General features: G+C 38.0%; 4 protein-coding genes across 4 annotated transcripts; 2 read left to right on the forward strand and 2 right to left on the reverse strand.

Annotated features, from left to right (window-relative positions):
- Positions 1–5051: 5051 nt before the first annotated feature.
- Positions 5052–6528, forward strand: LOC140795337 (myb-related protein Hv33-like). Its single transcript, XM_073147838.1, has 3 exons — positions 5052–5494; positions 5589–5718; positions 5812–6528. Exons 1-3 carry the CDS (start codon positions 5362–5364, stop codon positions 6515–6517), a joined length of 969 nt encoding a protein of 322 aa, XP_073003939.1. The 5' UTR covers positions 5052–5361; the 3' UTR covers positions 6518–6528.
- Positions 6529–8882: 2354 nt separating this feature from the next.
- Positions 8883–11144, reverse strand: LOC140794925 (peroxidase 72-like). Its single transcript, XM_073147205.1, has 4 exons — positions 10576–11144; positions 10086–10277; positions 9701–9866; positions 8883–9429 (listed from the first exon to the last, which is right to left on the reverse strand). Exons 1-4 carry the CDS (start codon positions 10798–10800, stop codon positions 9014–9016), a joined length of 999 nt encoding a protein of 332 aa, XP_073003306.1. The 5' UTR covers positions 10801–11144; the 3' UTR covers positions 8883–9013.
- A 1675-nt stretch (positions 11145–12819) lies between these two features.
- LOC140794924 (26S proteasome regulatory subunit S10B homolog B) lies at positions 12820–17580 on the forward strand. The gene is made up of 10 exons (XM_073147204.1): positions 12820–13040; positions 14295–14414; positions 14726–14862; positions 14944–15105; positions 15296–15382; positions 15455–15541; positions 15704–15841; positions 16297–16488; positions 16605–16703; positions 17287–17580. Exons 1-10 carry the CDS (start codon positions 12941–12943, stop codon positions 17359–17361), a joined length of 1197 nt encoding a protein of 398 aa, XP_073003305.1. The 5' UTR covers positions 12820–12940; the 3' UTR covers positions 17362–17580.
- A 352-nt stretch (positions 17581–17932) lies between these two features.
- On the reverse strand, positions 17933–19507 carry LOC140794648 (uncharacterized). Its single transcript, XM_073146772.1, has 2 exons — positions 18447–19507; positions 17933–18346 (listed from the first exon to the last, which is right to left on the reverse strand). The coding sequence occupies exons 1-2, from the start codon at positions 18693–18695 to the stop codon at positions 18119–18121; spliced, it is 477 nt and encodes a 158-aa protein (XP_073002873.1). The 5' UTR covers positions 18696–19507; the 3' UTR covers positions 17933–18118.
- Between the last annotated feature and the right edge of the window lie 1906 nt (positions 19508–21413).

Genomic DNA, 21413 nt, shown 5'->3' on the forward strand with positions numbered 1-21413 from the left:
TATATGACTTTGAAAGCTTGAGTACAGAATATTAGACTGTCGGCAATTCATCACAGTTTTTTTATTTATTACCAAACTGCCCTTCCCACAAAATCTATTTACCCAACTAACCCGCTCACCAAACTTTAATACTAAAAACATTAATTCCAGTCTTAGACGCGTCGTCAAATCATACTCCCATATTTAAAAAATATATAAAAAAACCTTAAATTGATTAACATTTCACATAAGTTAAGTTGTAGAGCACTAAAAAAAAAAATTCAACATTTTATTATAAATGTATATATATAGACACAAATTCAATTCGAAGGCCATGGTCAATAAATTAAATGGTTTAATATATATATATATATATATATATATATATATATATATATATATATATATATATATATATATGTTGCCTTATTGCTGGCGTGAAAAGATTAAAAATATGAAAATGAATATTGAAATAAAGCTTTTCTCACGAGGTGAGGTGAGACGGGCTCGCTAATTTATTTATTTTACTTTTATAAGGAAAGTGGACTTAGCTCAATTATATTTATTTAAAAAAATATATGACAAATAATAGAGAGTCAGAGAAAGTGGATGGGTAAGCCTAATGTGATTAAAACAATTCATAAGAGTTTATCTTAGAGCAATAAGAAAATGAGAGCTTCTCATACTTCTAAATATCTAATTAAGAGATCCTAAGACCATAAATAGTAAGGGCTTCTCTTCAAAAGATTTTGTTACTATATTCTTTCCAAACTAATTGTTATAAGATACTAAACAAGTGATCAATCGCTCTCTAGATGCAAGCATGGATAGAAGAAAGCTGTCGATGAGGAGGGAATCCCAAAGAGGTTGGACGAAACGTAATTAAGAAGGTGGATGAGTGTTTTCCTACAAAGAGGACATGAGAAGTCCTCGCAAGGTCTTTCCTTACTAAGATCTTCAGTGTGAATTCGGTTAAGGTTAGTCATCCAAAGAAAAATCTATTTTTTTTTCTATAAATTTATTTTTCATATACCGGTGAACTAAGTAGGTTTGATAGAATTGAGGAGAATGACAGAGAGAAAGAAGCTGAGGTAGAAGAGCTCGAAAGGGAGAATCGTTAAACAACTGTGTCTAACTCGAAGGTTAGGGCCAAAGATGACAAGGGAAGATAAACGGCATTGACCTGGTTGACCTTAGCTAAAGTGGTAGGGTGTAAATTTTTTAGCCATATGATGTTGCAAGAATTTTGAGAGGATAGATTACTGGTTGGAAGGCCAGAAAGCAGGAAGAAATTTTATTACTGAGGGAGAAGTCATTTGTTCCGCGATCGAACAAATTAAAAGGAGACCCAATTTTTGTTGCCAAAAAGAAAGGACACACACACACCCTATGAGAGAAGTGGGTGCAACCAAGAAAGGGTAGAGCATCTTGTCTGTGCGTCTTTTAAGAGGGGCAAGCCGCCTGCCTGTAGTAGGTGCGTCTTAAACTGAAAACGAGGTCGGTCCGAGAAGCTTTTCCAGCATCATTTGGTGATCGAGCAGACTATCCTGATTCCTGAATACTCAGACGGCCTAAGAATTTTGCAGTGGAAGCCATTGACCAGTGAGTGGGCTCTTGGATTTGTTGGGCCACTAGAGCTCAATCCTTCTTAGTGGAGTCACTTTCTGACTGTAACATGAAACGTTGAGCCTGCTGCACCTGCACGTACTCATGCCAAGCCGATCCACCAGTATGCATGTCCAATTTGGTCTCGGTCTGACTTAGATTTTTAAACAACCTTGGTGGGCTATAAAATTAATTACTACCCGGGCATGCATGATGCATGTCTAGTTGTCTGCCACAGCTACCTAGGTCCGCCATGCAACGTGTATCCATCCATATATATATATATATATATATATATATATATATATATATATATATATATATATATACACTCATGTAGCTATGCTCTAGCTCTTTTCTTCTTCTTCTTTGACTCTCAAGGTTCCTAAACAATTAATATATATGTGCAAATATGATATTATGATGGACGGTGTCATGGATGAGTGAGGACCGAGGAGGACACAGCTAACTAGCTAGTTGATGTCTAACTTGTAAAACTAAATGCATGACACGTGCCATCGAGCATCATTTACGATAGCAAAGGTCAAAAAGGACATGAGAAAGGTGAGCATTGATTTGTTAGAACTTAGTTATCACATCTTCTACAAGGGAAATTAATTAAGATTTTTTTTTTCTCTCTCTCTCCCCAGAGTGGACAAACGATCCATCCAGCCAGTTGAAGAGAAGATTTGGACGTTTCCCTCATCTCCACTAGCTCGTGCCGACACTTTCTTTGCCGTCAACGAGTTTAACCCGGCGGGCACATATATATATACCTACCTCATTTTATTACGGACATGTACATATATATATATATATATACTACATTATCCATCTATCTCTACCATTGCATTACTATTCATTACTGCAGCATGTACATATGTAACATATATATATAGCAAGTGGATTCCATGAGTTGATGGATCGAAGTGATTAGTTAATTAATTAACTTCAAAAGGTATTAGCTAGGTGCATGCTGTCGGGAAAGAGCTAGTATATATAGCTCTAGTCAAACCAAATCTTATTACTTTTCACTATATCTCCTACGTACTTTTAATAAGTTTGTTTGCATTTTTATGGATCTCTAAAATCCAATGCTTCGCTTCCACGTATATGTGTACGGCTGTAGATAGCGCGCAGTGCTACGTGTGTATCTCTCATTACAACCCTTGTCCAAGAAGTAAAATGGATGAGTTGATGATCCACCTTAATTAATTACCAATGTAGACTTGTGGACAAGCTAGAGGTGAAATATAATATATATATATATATATATATATATATATATATATATATATATATATATATATGTATCATGGGACACAACTAGCTAGCATTTCAGACCATATCTTTCCGATGATCTCTTTAATTTACCTTCCTCTCGTCGCTTGTCATGAGATCATTTGTGCTCCTTCTTTTACCTTTCTACCTATCAATGATGAAAGCTTAGAATTTGGGAAGGAATCTCCTTAGTTAATTAGCAAATTAAAAGGTCAATCACTAATTCATGTGTCTGTAACAATAAGACAAGGTAACTTGTCAATTCCCCTAATAGTAAGAGACCACCTATGTGCTGATCAAGAAGTAAGAATTAAAGTACTCTTTCCTTGTGCTGCAATAAATAATTCACTACTAGCTAACTAGCAGATTAATTAATTATATTACACACCTCATAGAAGGTGTGATAAATATATATATATATATATATATATATGTGTGTGTGTGTGTGTGTGTGTGTGTGTGTGTGTGTGTATGTATATATTTGGTGTTTGACATACTTTAATTAGTTGATGATGGCAAAGGAATCAATGATGCAATACACAAAGACAAGGCAAGTAGAGGTCACGCCACCTCGTAATAGGCCTTAATGTTGAACCAATAAAGGCAAGTTAAAATAATGATGTGGCCAATATTGGTTTGCCTAACTTCAAAGAGGAGTCACTATGATGCATGCTTCCTTTCCAAAGGAGGCATATGTCATCGTCAAGCTCACGTACGATGCAAGATCTTCAAGCCCACAACAATGCCAATCCCAGAGAGCTCTCTACCTAGCTAGCTAGCAACCCTTCCAATATCATATTCTATCATCTCTAATTTCCCTTCATTTTATATATATATATATACCAACATTTTCGATTATTATTATTAGTTTGGATTATATATATATATATATATATATATATATATATATATATATATATATATATATATATTCCTAATTATGAAAGAATTAATTCTGTGAAAAAAGCTTGGATTCTTGTACGATCCTAGTCCCATGGTATGGGATCATGGACCACACAATTTATCCGCCTTCCCCCCATCTCCACTTTTTTTTTTTTTTCTATTTTTCCAAGACAAAAAGTGGGACCCATGGTTGCTTTGGTCGGGCGGCGGAGAGGGAGCGGCCCGTCTCAGCTAGCTTACAAATTAACCTACAATGCATTTTCATGTCTTTGTATATATCCGGTCCCCATCAAACAAATAACGACCATCATCAACGTAATCTAACTACTTTTCACCTTAATTACCCCATATATATATATATACACACACACACACAAACGCACCTTAATTACCTTACTACAAAGTTCGTTTGTAATAAGTTAATTAATTACTCCAACCAGAAAATAATATGTATGTATATGTATATACCTAGCAAGGAATTAATTAATTTTTCATTCGTCGATCTTTCTTGGAGTGAAGTTGATTGATGTAATCTCCACGGGCAGCGAAGAAAAACAAAACAAAATAAAATTCAGTGATAGTTTAAAGGGCAGAATAAATGATAACCTTAGGTTGAGGTTGAGGTTGAGGTTGAGGTCAAATCGTGATCTTTTCTTTATATTTGGAAAAGCTGGGGATGGGTAGATTAGTATCCTCAGTGTCGGCTCGTATCGGCATAAGGATCTTTAAGGAAAGCGAAGCACAGGGACTTCTCTCTCGATTCAAACTTTCAGATGGAAAGATGCAGGATGATTTGATATGTCTATTTACAGTTTATTTATACCCTACTAATTAATACTATCATCCATCGTCGGCAGCCTAAAAACTGCTTATCCGTCATATACATAATCACAGTTAAATGGTATAATATACATATATTACTGCTGCTAGCTGCTTGCTTGCTTGCGTATTAGTAGACAAATGGTTAATTATTAATTTTCTCATCAAGTTTATACCAATCTTTATAATTATACATGAGTTGTTTTGGCTAACCACTGGGTTAAAATTGCCTCAAATCTAATGTCATATCTCCAACTAATCCAAAGTCATGATCTCATCTTAATCTCCCTCCATCTCTCCTAACTCAATCTCAAGTCTCTCATGCCAGACTATTTTATTCAACTTTCTCCTATTACAGAAGGTGCCTTAAATCCCAATCCATTGCATTGCAAGAACATCAAGTTGTTGCTTAAACCCCACTTGATTGCTAGCTTCACCTTCCCTCTGCTCCTTTCTCATCTCCTGTGTATCTATGTAACTAGCTACATCTCTTTCTTGATCCACTGGCCTCTTCAACTTCTTCTTCTTCTTCTTCTTCTTCTTCTTCTTCTACTACTACTACTACTACTACTACCACTTCTTATTCTCTTCTTCGTCTAACTTGAGTGTCAAGCATCAATTTTAATAACCATACAATTCAACAGCCAATTTGTCTATAACTTTCCACATCTCTTCAACTATTAATCCCAACGGCTATTAAAACTCTTCACATCTGAGCTCATCAACTTATCCCACTCACCTCTGATCCATCCCTCAGCCATCCATTCTCGAGGAATGGGAAGGCACTCCTGCTGTCTCAAGCAGAAGCTGAGGAAAGGCCTCTGGTCTCCTGAAGAAGATGAGAAGCTCTACAATCACATCATTAGATATGGGGTTGGATGTTGGAGCTCTGTACCAAAACTAGCAGGCATGCTCTCTCTCTCTCTCTCTCTACACTCTTGCTACACTTACTCCTTGCTGTTGATCTCTGTTTAATTCTGTCTTTTGGTTTATTCATTCAGGTTTGCAAAGATGTGGAAAGAGTTGTCGACTTAGGTGGATCAATTACCTGAGGCCTGATCTTAAAAGGGGGAGCTTCTCAGAACAGGAGGAACAACTAATCATTGGTCTGCATGAAATCCTTGGAAACAGGTGAAATAGAGTCTATTGGACTCTCTCCTACATACCGCATTTGCATTATATCTGATACATAGTACTGAAACTTGTGCCATTGTGGATTACCAGATGGTCCCAGATTGCATCTCATTTGCCTGGAAGAACCGATAATGAGATCAAGAATTTCTGGAATTCATGCCTCAAGAAGAAGCTTCAACAACAGGGGATCGATCCGAGCACCCACAAGCCTTTGGATGAGATTCCTGAAGCGAAAGAAAATAAGCCCAGTTTGACTAATTCAAGAGATGGTGGTGGTTCGTTCGACCATTTGCCAATGAAGTCAGCCTTTGATCCTTTCCCCTTTACTGAATTCCAGGGAGCTCTTGATCCAGATGGAATTACCATGAGTCTCTACAATGAATTGCACCAAAGTTTTAAGCCTTTCAGTCAAAATGAGATGTTAGTCGATGCAGGATTTTGCGATTATAGCAATGTCTTGGATGTCTCAGAGAGTTACTGCTATGGTGAGAGCTCCAGCAATAGTAGCAATTGGAATTGCAATTTAGGACCAGAGGTGAATAATGTAATGGACAATGAGCTACTAAATTGGGCATCCGAGAGTAAAGTGGAGCCATTTACTCAGATGCATTATGTGAAAGGGGAGGAAATATTTGAACACAAGATTACTACTTGGCAGGAAAAGCAGCATTACACGCAGAGTGCCGGAGATTACAGCGGTTATCCGATGAAGTCGTTCTCTCGAGATCTCCCAGATGCCTGCTTCAATATATCTCAAGGGGCATTGGCAAGTGAATTCAATGTGGACTTATTTTGATATTCTTCCCATTTACCTTCCCTCTATCTCTTCTATACATTTCGAAGTGCAGTTGGGGAAAATATAAAAGAAGAAGAAAATAATAATAATAATAATAATAATAATAATTAATAATAACTAAAGAATTAGAGATTGTCCGTCATGTTACCTTACTTCTCTTTTTTTTTTTTTTTTTTTCATTTCCATTTTCTTTTAGTAAAAGAAGAGGCGAGAATATTGTGATCGGTATTTTGGCCTCTCTCTTAGGACATCCTTTTCTGAATCCAGCAATAATTTTGTATGATAATCCTTGTCTGCTTCCCTGTATTTGTTTAGTTTTCTTATTACATAAATCCTTTTCAGATCACAAGAAAGAAAAAATGTAAAGGAAAATTTTAATTACCAATTGTAGTACTCTTGTTACATAATTTTTTTATTTTTTGTTTACTCTTTCCTTCTCAATTATCGTTGGCTATCAGTCTGTCGTATAATATTCGCATGCCTAGCTACTGCAAATTGCTCTTATATATGTCTAAGAAAATAATTGTTTCTAGGTTGGTGATTCTCATTCGGAAAAGGATCTTCATTTCCTTTGAAAGGAAACAACATTTAAGCACATGAATAATGCTAGCTCTACACAAGTCCTACCAATTAAAACACTATGGAGACAGCTTACCGCATATGATTTAACTCTTATTCTTCATCCTCATGCATCACATGGTATTAATTTTACTTCACCCTGCAGAATTTCTACTCTCAACTCATTTGACTCCTACTCACTAATTTTGGCCATGGTAGCTTCCTAGCTATTGTAATATTATCCAATTGGTTTATTAATTAACATACTCTTTGTCATATTAACTTTCGAATATATATATATATATATATATATATAATAAAATTCTCACACATCAGCTGATGAGATGAACTCCTCTGGATCTATTTGGCTAATACCTCCATAGAGCATCTCAGAGCGAGAATATCTCGAAATAGTGAAGCCAAACCTGTCACTGCCACTACCTAATTAATGGAGAAAGTAGTAGTTATTAGTGGGAGGCCAATTAATAACGATCCAGCTCAAAAGGGACAGATTTTTTTTTTTTTTAAATTTTTGTGTGCACATAGCGATATGCAAATATCATCCCATCTCGATATCGAAATTAACTAAAGAGAGCATCGATCTCTTTAGGCAGTGAATTGAGGTCTCAGGTGTTAATTTAATTTCCTCATGGGCGGCTATAGAATCTAATCCCATATCCAATGATCGAATGTTACTATCACATCCTTCAACAACTCCTCGTATTATTGCATGTTCTTATTGCAATTAAATATACGGTCCAAAATCATCACATCGCACTTGATATCAATTTGTCTGTTTCACGTACTGTCTTATTCTGCATCACGTAATATCATTCTTCTTGCCTCTTCTATGCTACAGCAATTTTCCTCTGTTATATTAGGAATGATTCTTTAACTTGGCCCGACCCGTCTACAAAGGTTGGCATATTGGAATTTAAATCATTACATGTTTGGTTACACGTGATTGAAATGCATGTTAACTAAACTAGCCCTTGAGAACAATAATCAATCATAAGTGGTGCAGAGTTAATAGCTGAATGAAGATTGTGTGAACGTTAAATCATATCTTTGACCAATCCCATTCCTCATACTAAGCAATATATTGGATCCGTCAAGGAGCCCATCAAGTTTGTCCACTGGTTAATTACCTGATTTATAAATCAACTTGGCTTGGTATCTTTTTTGCTCTTTTGTGGACCATAAAACAAATATGAATTTTGCTCTCTTGTCTATGGAATTAAGGTGGGGTGAGGTGAGCAAGGTTAGGCTCCTTGAACCACTCCTCCATGTACACTTACGCTTCAAATAAACTAGAAGCAGATCGATAGGCAATTAATCCCTCTATTTTCTGTAGCACTTGTTAATGACGACAGCATCTTCTCTGCTAATCTACGTTATTAGTCAGATCTCTCAATGTTACTAGTACTAATCACAGAATGATTACCTGAATATGCTTATTAACTATATGACTGCTACGTTAATTCTTTTCTAAGTTTCATCCCTTTACTTAAGCTTCAACTCTGATGGAGATCTAGTTGCGATTTTTTTATCTCTCAACGCCGAATTATCCCTTGTGTTCAACAAGCAATGGGTTGGATTCTGTAAGGATAAATTATTAAGGCCCCACCCAATAGTTTGCCAAGATCTAATGATCTGGCTCGATGATTTAATTCAATCAGATTCGATCGATCATGGCAAAACGGATGAGCACATTAAGTTTCTTGGCCCTGATTTCTTGTTAGCATAATCATGTCTCTTGTTTAAGTTATTTTCCACGTATAATACACGTGAATCCAAAGTCTGTTGATTGGCAAGAACCACTCTTTTTTAAGAGAACAACAACAACAACAACAAAATACAAAAAGGAAAGCTACAGATACAGCAAGGACGAACAGAGAAATTAAAACTCCATATGGGTCAATCTAAATGTCATTCAATTCAATGGTGGTTTACCTTCCTGCAACGCTTTCTGATCTCTCCCCGAGATCCTAGCAATGGTGAAATGTTTCCCATCTTCACCATGGACTTTGAAAACTGGTCAAAGAAGAGCTCATTGTTCTCGGCATACTTCTCCACCAGCTCCCTGGTTGCAGCACTCTGTGTGAAGAGGATCTCGTCGGAGCTCAGCAGCCCTTTCCGGGCCATCAGGTTCTTATAGTATTGGTTATCAAACTTGAATGGGCTAACAAAGTCCAAGAAGAAGAGATTCTGGTCTCCACCGGACCGGGGGCAATGGGTGCGGAGCTCCGTGGCATAAGCTGCATCAAGTGTGCCGTCAGGCAGCCCATTGCCGGTCTGGTTATATAGCCTTTGCCGGAAGCTGGTACATCGCGAATCTCCGATAGTGTGGCTACCTGTGAATTAATCAGTTACTAATAATAAACAATATAGTACTATGTTGGAGGTCTAACATTCGACAGGCAATGAAATTACAGATTTGTCCTAAATACTTCCTGTTAATATCAAAAATGCCACATAACGATTGGTGTAGGGTGTTGTAACATGCAATGTGTTGCAAAAGTAATGGAAGCCGAACTCTTGTGGGTAACTCAACTGTAATGATGCATATATTGAATTCAAGAAGCCAAATGTATGGGTGCTGTGTTTAGGTCAGAGAAGAAGTACCTAAGAGGGTGACAAGATCCACGAGGTCCAGGCCTTGGAGCTTGAATTTGGTGATGATGGTTGGAAGGGTGTTATTAGGAGCTGGAATGTTGTTGTTGGAGCCGCTTATGCTTGCACCCAAGGAGTCCCTCCTACCTAGTGGAACATCCCAGCTTGGACCACCAGTCTATGGGAGGATGAAGTAGTAAAATAAGCAAAAAGAGAAGTTGTAATTTTTGTAATCTTTCAAATAAGTCTATTTTAGCATGTTCCATGCCAAAAAAGCACACTTTGTTAAAGTTGAGAAATCATAATGACACTAGTCCACTCATTGCTAATGGAAGAAAAACAAGCTCAGGCTCATGTTTGTCAGATTAAAGATTAATTAGAGGAAAAACAATCATACCAAGACTGTAGAATCTCTGGCTGCGAGGGCTAGTATGTCAGCACAGGACACCGTGACTGGGCATTCTTCCTCCAATGCAGTTTTGATTTCTTCAATGACTTCAAAGCCTCTTGCGGAATCTCGGTTTGGATTGGACCGCTTCTCACTGATGATTGTTCCACTGCTGTCTAGCAAAACTGATGCATCACAACCCTGCAAAACAAATTAATGAGACTTTGAACTATGGAAAAAATCGAATTGCAGAAAATGAGGAGCTCATTTTTCTTCTAGATTACTGCAAACCATCAATAACAAAGAAACGACTAGTAGGGCTAGTGTAGCATTTTTTTTTTTCAAGTATAAGGGGAGTTCAAAGAAGATGTAGAATAAAACTTACTTGAGAATTTGCAACTGAAGTAGCATGAAAAAAAAAATTTGGAATACAATGTGAAAAGATTAGTAATCATCATAAACTTAATGTACTTCTTTAGGAGTGGTTTCTAAGAAAAACCTTAACGAAGCAGTCATGAAAGTGTAGGCGAAGCAAGGAGGCAGCCATCCGCGGATCCTTTGCATGGGCTTTTGCAACAAAGAACTTCACAATCTCTTGAGCTTTTGGGCATGTATGATCATAAAATTGTGGATAGAGGTGTCCGTCACTACTACTTAAGGCTAAGCAAAGTGGAGAAAGGGCGATTACTGAGATGACAAGAAGGAAGCTCATAGAGAGTTCCATAAGTACTCCTATACTTTCTCTTGCTCTACGAGAGATACCAATCTCGTCAACGAAGAAGGGAAGTGTTCCAAGGCTTCTGCTGTGATGATGAAAGAGGTGTTTGGATGAAGTACTTATAGATATGATGCCTTGAGGAGCATATGAGCATATTCTAAGGAAATAAGTAATGTAAGCTCTTTCAAGCTTCTCCCTACTCTACCCCATGATCACCATTGGTTAAGCAAGTATAATCTAAGCACCTCTCTTTCTTTCATGGCCTTTCAAACGCTGTATGATGTTAAATGACTAGAATGTCCTCAAACTGAGTGTGCAAGTTATTCTAAAAATCTTGTATTGCACTAGAATAATATATTAAACCAGAAAAGAGAAAGTCTTGATATAGACAAATTAAAGTTACTGGACAGAGCTTTACTTTATCTACTTTTCTGTGGCACCAACTCTAAAGATGCAGAAGATCAATATAAAAGCAGAAAGCAGAAAATTGATAAAGAAGCTGAGATGAATTCCTTTATGCTGTTATTGCTTCATGTCACAACTAGAAGCAGTAGATCTTGGCCTCATACTAAATGGTATCAAACTCTTGATTAAAATCTCTTACCAATAGGACAATAAGAAAGTGATCTAAATTGGAGAGACAATAATACACAGGCATTTTTTTACTCAGTGGAGGTCTATTTAAGATCTGAGCAAGGGGCACAATCAATCAAGTAGAGATAATTTATTTTGGTAAAAGAATTGCTGAAATATTTAAATTCTTTTTTTTTTATTGATAGAGAGATTGTAGAAACATAGCGCTCAAACTCATGATCTCCTACCACAAGTGGTTAGGCTCGTACCACTGCGCTGTAGTGATGATGGTACTTAAATTCTTGTTTGAGAAGAGGGAAAATAGAAAAGAAAAAGGAACGAGGGAGCAGGATTCCCTCTTAAAATCTCTAAATAATCCATTGTTTATCAGTGCGTTGATGCTTCCCCTCACCTTTTCATATCTTTCTCGCTAACAGTGGCGTGCTCTTTGAATAAGGAATAAGGAATAAGTGAATAGGGCCACCAAACCGAAAAAGGGAATTCATTAAGAACTCAGCTAGGCAATCCATGGATATAGTAGACACCCAATGGCTGTGAGATAGGCTACATGCCCAATATTAAATGAACACTAGCATGATGTTGTTTGTGGTTGCATATAATAATAGGCACTCGATGGCTTAACCAAGGGCCCGTTTAGATATGTAGATTTGAATTGCACTGCAGCAAATGGGAAGCTGCTCTCCCATAATTAACAGAATCTCTATTGTTATGTTACCTGAATTTGGCTCGGCTTTGGTGCTGCTGCTGCTGCTGCTGCATGATTACGACGAAATGGTTCTATAATGGCCAAGTAATTTAAAAAAAAAAAACACAGTATCCTAATACAACACGAGGGCTAGGCTATTGCCAATATAAAGATAAGAGAGCATGAAGTACGCAGCCAAGACCAGGCCATTGAGCCTCACCGAGGCCATGAACCGCCACGTTTAAACCGGGCCAGGCTTTTCATGGTCCACTGTCTCTAAACCTTCCGAGCAAGAAAGAAAGGGCAAAGGAATTGCAGAAATGAAGGGGAGACGTACCTTTAGTTACCTGCGACTGGGAGGGTCGCCGGTAAGTAGAAGGCGGTGAAAGTGAGAAAAAGAAAAAGGAGGTAGAAGGACGACTTCCCCTGCAAGTGGGAGTAGGATGTGGGTTGGACTCTCTTTCTCCTATTCATCGAGTGAAGGTGCTTCACTTTTTCCTTCAATTTGTGGGATTTCAAGGAAGAGAGAAGGGAAAGAGATAAATTGGGGTTTGAAAAAGCCAAAGAGGCAAAGACGAAAATGAGAAAAGTGAGCAAGCATAGATAGAGAGGAGGGTTATCTTTCTTAAGTCAGGTTGGGCTTAAAAATTGGAACCTAGCCCAAATAATGTTTGTACTGGGCTGGAGCCTGGAAACCCTTAGGCCCAGCCTCATGAGATTAAAACCCAATACAATACCTGTCTACATGGCAATGGTTTGCTTCGGCAACAAGCTGGGTTTATACATAGCACATCCAAAAGAGCCAGATTATAGAGCGGCACCTTTCTATTCCTTGCAGTCCCCAAACCAAACCCAATCGAATCGAAGATGAGCGAGGGAGAGGACGCAGCTCGCCGCCGGACTGCTGTCAGCGAGTACAGGAAGAAGCTCCTCCAGCACAAGGAGCTTGATTCCAGGCTCCGTACAGGTCTCTCTTTCCCTCTCTCTTCTATAACGCCCTGTCTTTTTCCCTTTCTTTCTGAATGGAACAATTAAGTATTGTGTTTCTTCGATCCTTCTAATTGATGTAGTCGGAAGGATTTTTCATAGTTTTGTCCTTTATTATCCCCTTGTTCCAATTGCGAAACGAGATCTAGGGTTCTGCATCCTTTCATTCGGACTTGTTTGCCTTAGGGTTGGGTTGATGTTTTATTTGTGTCACAAGGGTCTATTTCCGACACTTGTAGCTAGGCCGAAGCTTCGATTCAAAGAGGAAGAAATGTTATGTATTTGCTTGTTATCTTGACGGGAATCAAATTGTTGTTATCAGTCATCTGCAAGAGCGTGAATTGTTAAGGGATCTGGAAATAGTAGGTGTATAATTGCAAGATTTGCGTGATAATTTATTCTCTAGGGCATCGCGTTTGTATTTAAGAAGAGTGATTGAGAAATCTTGAGGTGAAAGGATATCACATCTTTTTTTAATGTGAGAGGAAAATGAAGTATTTTTAGCTTGAGATAGGCTGATGGCAAGTATGTAGCCGAACAACATCAGAGGCTATTCTGATCTTTAGAATCAAGTTACTATCAGAATTACTATGGTGGTACCTATTTACCTGAGCACGACTAGGTGTTGTTACCAACCATTATTTATCTAATTATTTTGCCTTCGGGAGTTGAACTCAAGCTCATGTAGAACAATGGTATTTTTGCTGGAAAATAAGCATCTCACGGGCCAATAATTTGAGCAATATCCCTAGGTTTTTTTCTTCAAGTGTGGAAACTCAATTTTTAGCCTTCATTTTTCAGCTGTGTCAGAGACTCCAATTTAATGGTAGGGTTGTAACTTTGTGAGAATGATTTGAGTTTGTTCACACTTATTGAGACACTAATTTATTGATCTCGTAGAATATCTTATAGAGCAGAAATCAACTTTCAGATCTTTCCTTGGGAGCTGATAAGTTAAAATAACGTTCATGAAGTCATTACCTTACTTTGATTTATAATTTAGCTGGAATAATTAACTGTTGGACATGTACATTAAGTCTCATTTTGATATGTAACTTTTCTTTGGATTTTGCTACTTATGTAGTTTCTGCTATATCTAGTAGTAATATATTATTGTATTACTTGTAATTTGGTTTATTTATATCACTAACAGTTAATCCATAATCTGGAACAATAAAATGTGTTTCTGTTTGATTCTATATTTTTATCTGATACCTGGAAACTTATGATGCAGTTAGAGAGAATTTGAGGGCCTCAAAGAAGGAGTTTGCTAAAACTGAAGATGACCTGAAGTCCCTCCAAAGCGTAGGACAAATTATAGGGGAGGTTCTAAGGCCACTAGACAATGAGCGCTGTGAGTAGAGATGCATCTTATTTTCTCATATTTGTTGAGATATTATGAGTTACATTGGATGATTTCTGAATGCCTTTCTTATTTGTACTGACTCTTTCTATGAATAGATCAATATGTGAAATTATCTGCTAGTCATTAGGTTTATAAAGTACTGTATGGTTGGAAGTGTTTACACTTTACGTGAACGCTTGTTGTTCAATAGGCTAGCATTCAAAAGTTGTCCTTGTTTTTCCTTATTCTATTTGATCAGTATAAGTGCCTTTTTGAATTTTGGGCTACTACTTATTTAGCACTGTCTTGCTTTAATCCAGTAATTGTAAAGGCTAGTAGTGGTCCTAGATATGTTGTTGGTTGCCGTAGTAAGGTGGACAAGGAGAAGCTTACAGCTGGAACCCGTGTTGTTCTCGACATGACTACCCTTACCATCATGAGAGCTCTTCCACGAGAGGTACACTTCTCATTTGCATGTTGTAGTAGTAATCTAATACAGACACTAACCCCTAACCCGATGTACTTCCAATTTTTCTAGGTTGATCCTGTTGTCTATAATATGCTTCATGAGGACCCTGGCAATGTAAGTTACTCTGCTGTTGGTGGGCTATCTGACCAGATTAGGGAACTTAGAGAATCCATTGAGCTGCCGCTGATGAATCCAGAACTTTTCATCAGAGTAGGAATAAAACCACCAAAGGTACTTAGAAACTTGCTTTTGAACTTTCTTTGTAATTGGAATCTTGCTTAGATTTATCCTTTATTTTCACTATGTTGACATTCTCTCTGTCATAACCAACCAGAAAATGGAGGTTTTACAGTTTTACTATGCGTTACAAGATGCATATAACTATATAAGTTTTATCAATAACCTTTTTCTTTGATTTCAGGGTGTCCTTCTCTATGGCCCTCCTGGAACAGGGAAGACATTGCTAGCTAGAGCTATTGCTAGTAATATAGATGCCAACTTTCTCAAGGTTATTTTGTCACCTAAAGCCATCTAAACCAACTCTGTTTTCTTTATTTAATGGTTTTTGACTTAAGTGTAGGTTGTATCAAGTGCTATCATTGACAAATATATCGGTGAAAGTGCACGGCTGATACGAGAGATGTTCAATTATGCACGTGACCACCAAGTAAGACTTACTATCTTATTTCTATATTCCTGGTATTTTCATACATCAAATCATCAAACCATCTATTAGTAATATTATTATGATTCTATTTCTCTTATCTAGATTACCAACATTTTTATTTCACGAGTGTAATTAATTAAACCATTTGCTTGTCCTATCTAGCCTTGCATCATTTTCATGGATGAGATTGATGCCATTGGTGGGCGTCGTTTTAGTGAGGGAACCAGTGCTGACCGTGAGATTCAGAGAACACTAATGGAACTACTCAATCAACTGGATGGATTTGATCAACTTGGGAAGGTCAGTCTCTTCTATCTGGAGTATCAATAAATAGTTTCCTTTCATGGGTATACATATCAAATTGTGTTTAGAAAGAGAGTAGTGCAGTAGTGTTATTGGCATCATAATTATTTGAATATTGGAATATGTTAGACAATTATTCAGTTAGGATTAGAACAACAGAGGAGATCTAAGAAGGTGCTCATAGATAATCAACACATGCATTCTTCAATTTGTTTTTGAAGTAATGTTGGGTTAAGCCGTCAGAAATTTGCTGATTTTGTATCTATTCTTTAAAATCTGCGTGAAAGAAGAATCTGCATTATTGAGCTTTTCTATGTGAAAGCTGATATCTATTGAGTATTTACTATCTAGATCTTTTGAAGTTGAAAAGCAGCAGATTCCTTGCATGAGATTGTCCTTTTCTGTATCAAGTACTTATTACCTTCTACATTTTTATTTGTACCATTTATCAGGTTAAAATGATTATGGCAACAAACCGACCTGATGTTCTGGATCCAGCGCTTCTTCGCCCTGGTAGACTGGATAGGAAGATTGAAATTCCGTTGCCAAATGAACAATCAAGGATGGAAATCCTTAAAATTCATGCTGCTGGTATAGCTAAACATGGAGAGATAGACTACGAAGCAGTTGTAAAACTCGCCGAAGTGAGTTTTTGGTTCATTATTGTATCTCACGATAGTTATGGACTTATGGTCATGAAAGTACTGCTCCTTGTTTCATTTCCCTGCTCTCTTAAAAGAAGAAACTTCTTTCCTTGTAGGGCTTCAATGGAGCTGACCTTCGGAATGTTTGCACTGAAGCTGGAATGTCAGCAATTCGTGCAGAGCGTGACTATGTCATTCATGAAGATTTTATGAAGGTAATCTACGCTATTATAATATGTTATCTAATATTTTAACTTGAAAGGATCCTAAGAACATCACCCACCTTTTATATTCTTCGCTCTAGAAAATTTGTATCTAACTGTAGGTAACATTTTAGAGTAATATTGGACACATTTCTATTTTCATATGGTTCGTATGAAGCTGGCAGCTAGGGTTGGCAAATTAGATTGTTCTACATATAAGATAAAAATGGCAGCTCCTTACCTAATTTTGCTCTGGCCAACATGTCCGAACATGAATTTTCTGTCACATCGTAAGGTGGTCGTGATGATGTCTAGTCTTGTGGTGTTTTAGACATCTGAGTTATATTGTACGCTATCCCTAGATGGAGAATTTTTGAAGGATAACTTCTCCCTTTCAACCGTTGAATCCTGCTGTTGCTATATATTGCAACTCATATATGTTAGTTTCATCGAAGTGTGCTTTCGTATATTAAGCTGTAGTAGTGGTAGTTGGACCAAACTTATCGCCGTTGTTACTGCGCTGATAGGCTTTTCTGATTAAATTTGCCACTTTTATGACGTTGACGCCAATGCTCTCGATCAATTCCGTGTGCAGGCTGTTAGGAAGCTGAATGAAGCGAAGAAGCTAGAATCAAGTGCCCACTACAGTGCTGATTTTGGAAAAGATTAGAACGCTATCGGGTGCCAGGAGGTAGCACTTGTTTGAATTTATGTCTACAGTATCTTTACTTTGATCAAATAGACAAGCTGCGGCAGATTACCCTGCTCCAACGTGTATCGAATACTTGAAACATCTTTTTATCCTAAGGAGCTTAGATTTTTATATCGATCAAGATCTGGTTGTGCATTGTGAAGAAATTCTTTAATGGTACTTTTGATCCTTCCATCATTCCTAGCTGTCTTACACTCTGCACTCTAATGTTACATATCCGCATTTGGAATACGAGTACTATGGGATTCATGCCTGGCTTCGTAATGACTGAATAATAAAATGCAACTGCATATAATATGCTTGTCTGTTTCTCAGCCGCACGGGTTACACTTTCTCATGGCCTCTCTCTCTAATGACTAGTTATAATCGGACTATAATTCAGTAGCTAATACCATTTGAGACCAAATTACGCATATCTGTCTCCCAGTTTCATTTTGATCGGCATTCCAAAAAAACCTAGGTGGGTGGGTACATATATATTGGTTGATATATTAATATCACTGATAAAAGAACAGTCATCGATTGATACATGTGCACACATAAAAGATCATTTAGGTACATAAATCAAACCCAAAGGAATACCACACTTACAGAGAAAGCACGAATTAACAAAAGCTACTTCCAATAGCAGCAGTAGCACTAACAAACAAACAAACAAAAAGGTAGATTGAACACACTTAACAACAAACAAAGCACAAAGCTAGCGCGAGTCAAATTAATGATGTCCAGGGAGCTTCTCCTTGATCTTCTCCATTATTCCCTTCTTCTCATGGTGTCCTTCCCCTTGTACTTCGTGATGAGTAGTACTAGTGGTGGTGGTGGTGGTGGTGGTCTCACCATGGCCGTGCGCTTCGCTTTTGTGCCCTCCCGGAAGCTTCTCTTTTATCTTCTCTTTGAAGCTCTTCTTCTTCCTTCTCCCACCTTTCTCATCATCCTCCGACGACTACGTATTAATAATTATAAAGATGAACAGACCAAAAATTATTAATTTCGGTATATATATATATAATGTTATGACTCGAAAGGTGAGCTTAGTCAATTACCGAGCTGGAGCTGGAGCTACCGGATCGGTGCAGACCACGCTGGTGCTCCGCTTCCGTGTGGCCGACGGCAACCCCAGCTGCGGTCTCGTGATGGGCCGTGGTACCGTAACCACCGGTGCCCGTTTCCGTAGTAGTGTGCGGTATCTGCTCCGGGATCGGGTTGCCGTACTCGTCCACTAGCGGAATCGGGTTACCGTACTCGTCGTACCTCAACATCGGGTTACTATACTCATCTCTGTACTCCGCCATCCTTCTCCCTCTCTCTCTCTCTCTTTAATACCGGAATGTTAATTCATTGAGAGGGTTAGGGTATCAGAGTTGGTGCTTATATAGATAAGACGCAATGTGTTTGGGTTCGACGTGGGCTCGTGAAGGCGGCGGCACGTAGGCAGCAGCGTGGTTGCATGGTGCGCGACGTGGCACGTGTCTTCGGTGGTGGTGTCAGCTTACTCACTGGATAATGGATATGCTCCAAAAAGGGTTGGGTTTGGATCAGTTCGATCACTACTCACTAGCTAGATATAGATCAGCATGCATGTGTTCGACACGTGAATACAGATTTGCTGTTTTGCTAGAGCAGGCGACCCGATAACCCAATGGGAGCGATCTAGACCCGATCCGATCCACCTCAGTAGATATATAGATGGTTTTTCTTCCATTCGATCAACTTTATTTATTTATTTATTATGTTCCAACTAGATAAGCTATGTGTTACATGAGTCGTCCGTGCGTATATTCTCTTTACTTGGACACCAGCGCCAAACAATATACGCAGCTTAATTTCTAATATTATATCCTAGCCTAGGTATATATATGTATATATGGCCAAACATTTGGCATATATAATACTAGTATATATTCATCAGTGGTCTCATTATCATAGTTTTGCCAGGTCGGTAGCTGCAGATGGAGTGTGTAGATAGATATATTGATCAGTTTGGTATCTGCTTGAAAGGAGGCTTGTCCACCGAGGGAGCAGGATCGTATCCTCCATAGTCGTTTGTTTTGACTACGAGCCTTCTGGGATGAACTGCAACAGCTTCTTCATTCTCCATCAACTCCTGCCGTGAATTGCAAAGTATGCATCTTAAGTTGGCAAAGTATGTAGAGAGACAGTCCAAGTATATAGTTCTCTCCGAGGGAGGTACGTAATTAATGGCAAGCTAGTCTATAAGGAATCAATAAATATTTAATCAAGTATTGCTAATAATTTAAAAACCTCCGTTGGAAGTCCTTGCTCGACATATTTATTCATTAATTTGCGTTCCAGACCTACAAAAAGGACAATTTGAAAGAATCATGCATCAGCTAGGGGAAGTTCTAGGAACTAATTAAGTAGTTATTTCAAGATGCTCAAATTAAGAAATTGCTTTATTATAGTTCCAAACTGGCCTCCATCCATGACTGACATGCTTATTAAATTAGACAAAAGTTAAGATATATAACGATACATCCTAAATATTTGTATACCTCCAGTAATCAGCAGTTTAATGTAGTAAAGGGGATACTAATGAGAAGATGAAAGAGAAGCCAATTAACTGCATGCATTAACGAACCTGCAAGTGAAACTGAGATTAATGAGGCCAAGATGATGAGGAAGAGAAGACTGGCTTTCTGAGGTTCCATGAAGCCTATAAGATTATTTTCTCCTGTCCTTCTTTGCATGAACTTGCATAAATTGGAATGACGGCTGAAAGTACACCTGATCAGGATTCTCACACGCAAAGATAATGAATGACTAGAGAACTCGGTAAAACGTTGCAATTTATAAACTAGCTAGCTATATAGCTAGATATGTAGAGCCAGCATGCACTACTTCGATCTCCATGGCATCTGACTGTGTAGTCAATAATATTGGTAGCTTAGGGACGGCGCTAATTGCACCTAGACTTGAGGGCCACTGCACATAGATGATCGATCTTTCTTATAGTGGAGAATCGATTCGTTTCATTGCCCGTAAGCATCAGCAAGCTGCTTTTCCTTTGCCCAATCAGAATGGACGATCGAGCAGGATTATCATCACAAACCAAATTAAAAGTATATATAATCCAGATGTTAATAATCATAGCAATAAGTTCGTAATTAAGCATGCATTATCTGCATGCCACTGTCTGAACGCTATCAGTTGCCATTCATTAGAAAACTCAAACTCATCTACAATTAATCAGATAGTCAGTTGCCATTCATTAAGATCGCATATCTCTACTCATCTAAGATTTTTAAACACAATTCATCTGATTTTTCCATCCAATTCGAGTGCATCATAGATTGTTTGAAGAGCTAAAGAAGAATGAGAGAGAGATAGAGAGAGAAGGGAGGACATATTTTAGCTTGTTAAAGGAGAGATTAAGGGTGATGTGATGTACTACTTCAAGTTTTGGCAACGGAACATAAAGGCATAGAAGAAGAAGAGCTTAATTCGTGGCTTAAAGACAATGGCGGAGGATAACGACGAGCATGGAGTCGTGCATGCTACATGCCTTTCTGAGAGAGTGGAAGGTTGGATAAGTTTGTTTAGCTACAAAAATTAAGAAGTGGGGTGGTGGGGAGTTATTTTATCTTATCTAGTCCTTAACGCACTCAACGTTATGATTGAACTCGTCTCTCTTGGTCAATTTATAGGAGGCCTAAATGCAAATGATTACTTGTTTCCCACCCTAGGCTGCTAAGATCCATGCACCTCGATAGATAGGTTCAACAGGAGTTAATTGCTCATTTTAATATCAAGCACGAAAAGTTTAAGTATGCCGTGATGCCAACATTGGAGAAGAAATGAAGAAAAAGAATTAAAAGTTGAAATTGGATCGGTCATATTAGCTTTAATTTGCTGGTGCTACTGTCATGGTGACAATAGCTACGGTTTCCCTAATCCATACTTTCTTGCTTGGTTTTTGTTTTTCTCTTCTTCTTTCTTTCTTTCTTTCCCCATCGACACAATATTCAAGTCCTTTCCCACCAATAACTTGA

The sequence above is a fragment of the Typha latifolia genome, chromosome 9 (assembly GCF_019914945.1).
Source record: "Typha latifolia isolate L0001 chromosome 9, TyphaL0001v2, whole genome shotgun sequence".
In the NCBI taxonomy this organism is placed as follows: domain Eukaryota; kingdom Viridiplantae; phylum Streptophyta; class Magnoliopsida; order Poales; family Typhaceae; genus Typha; species Typha latifolia.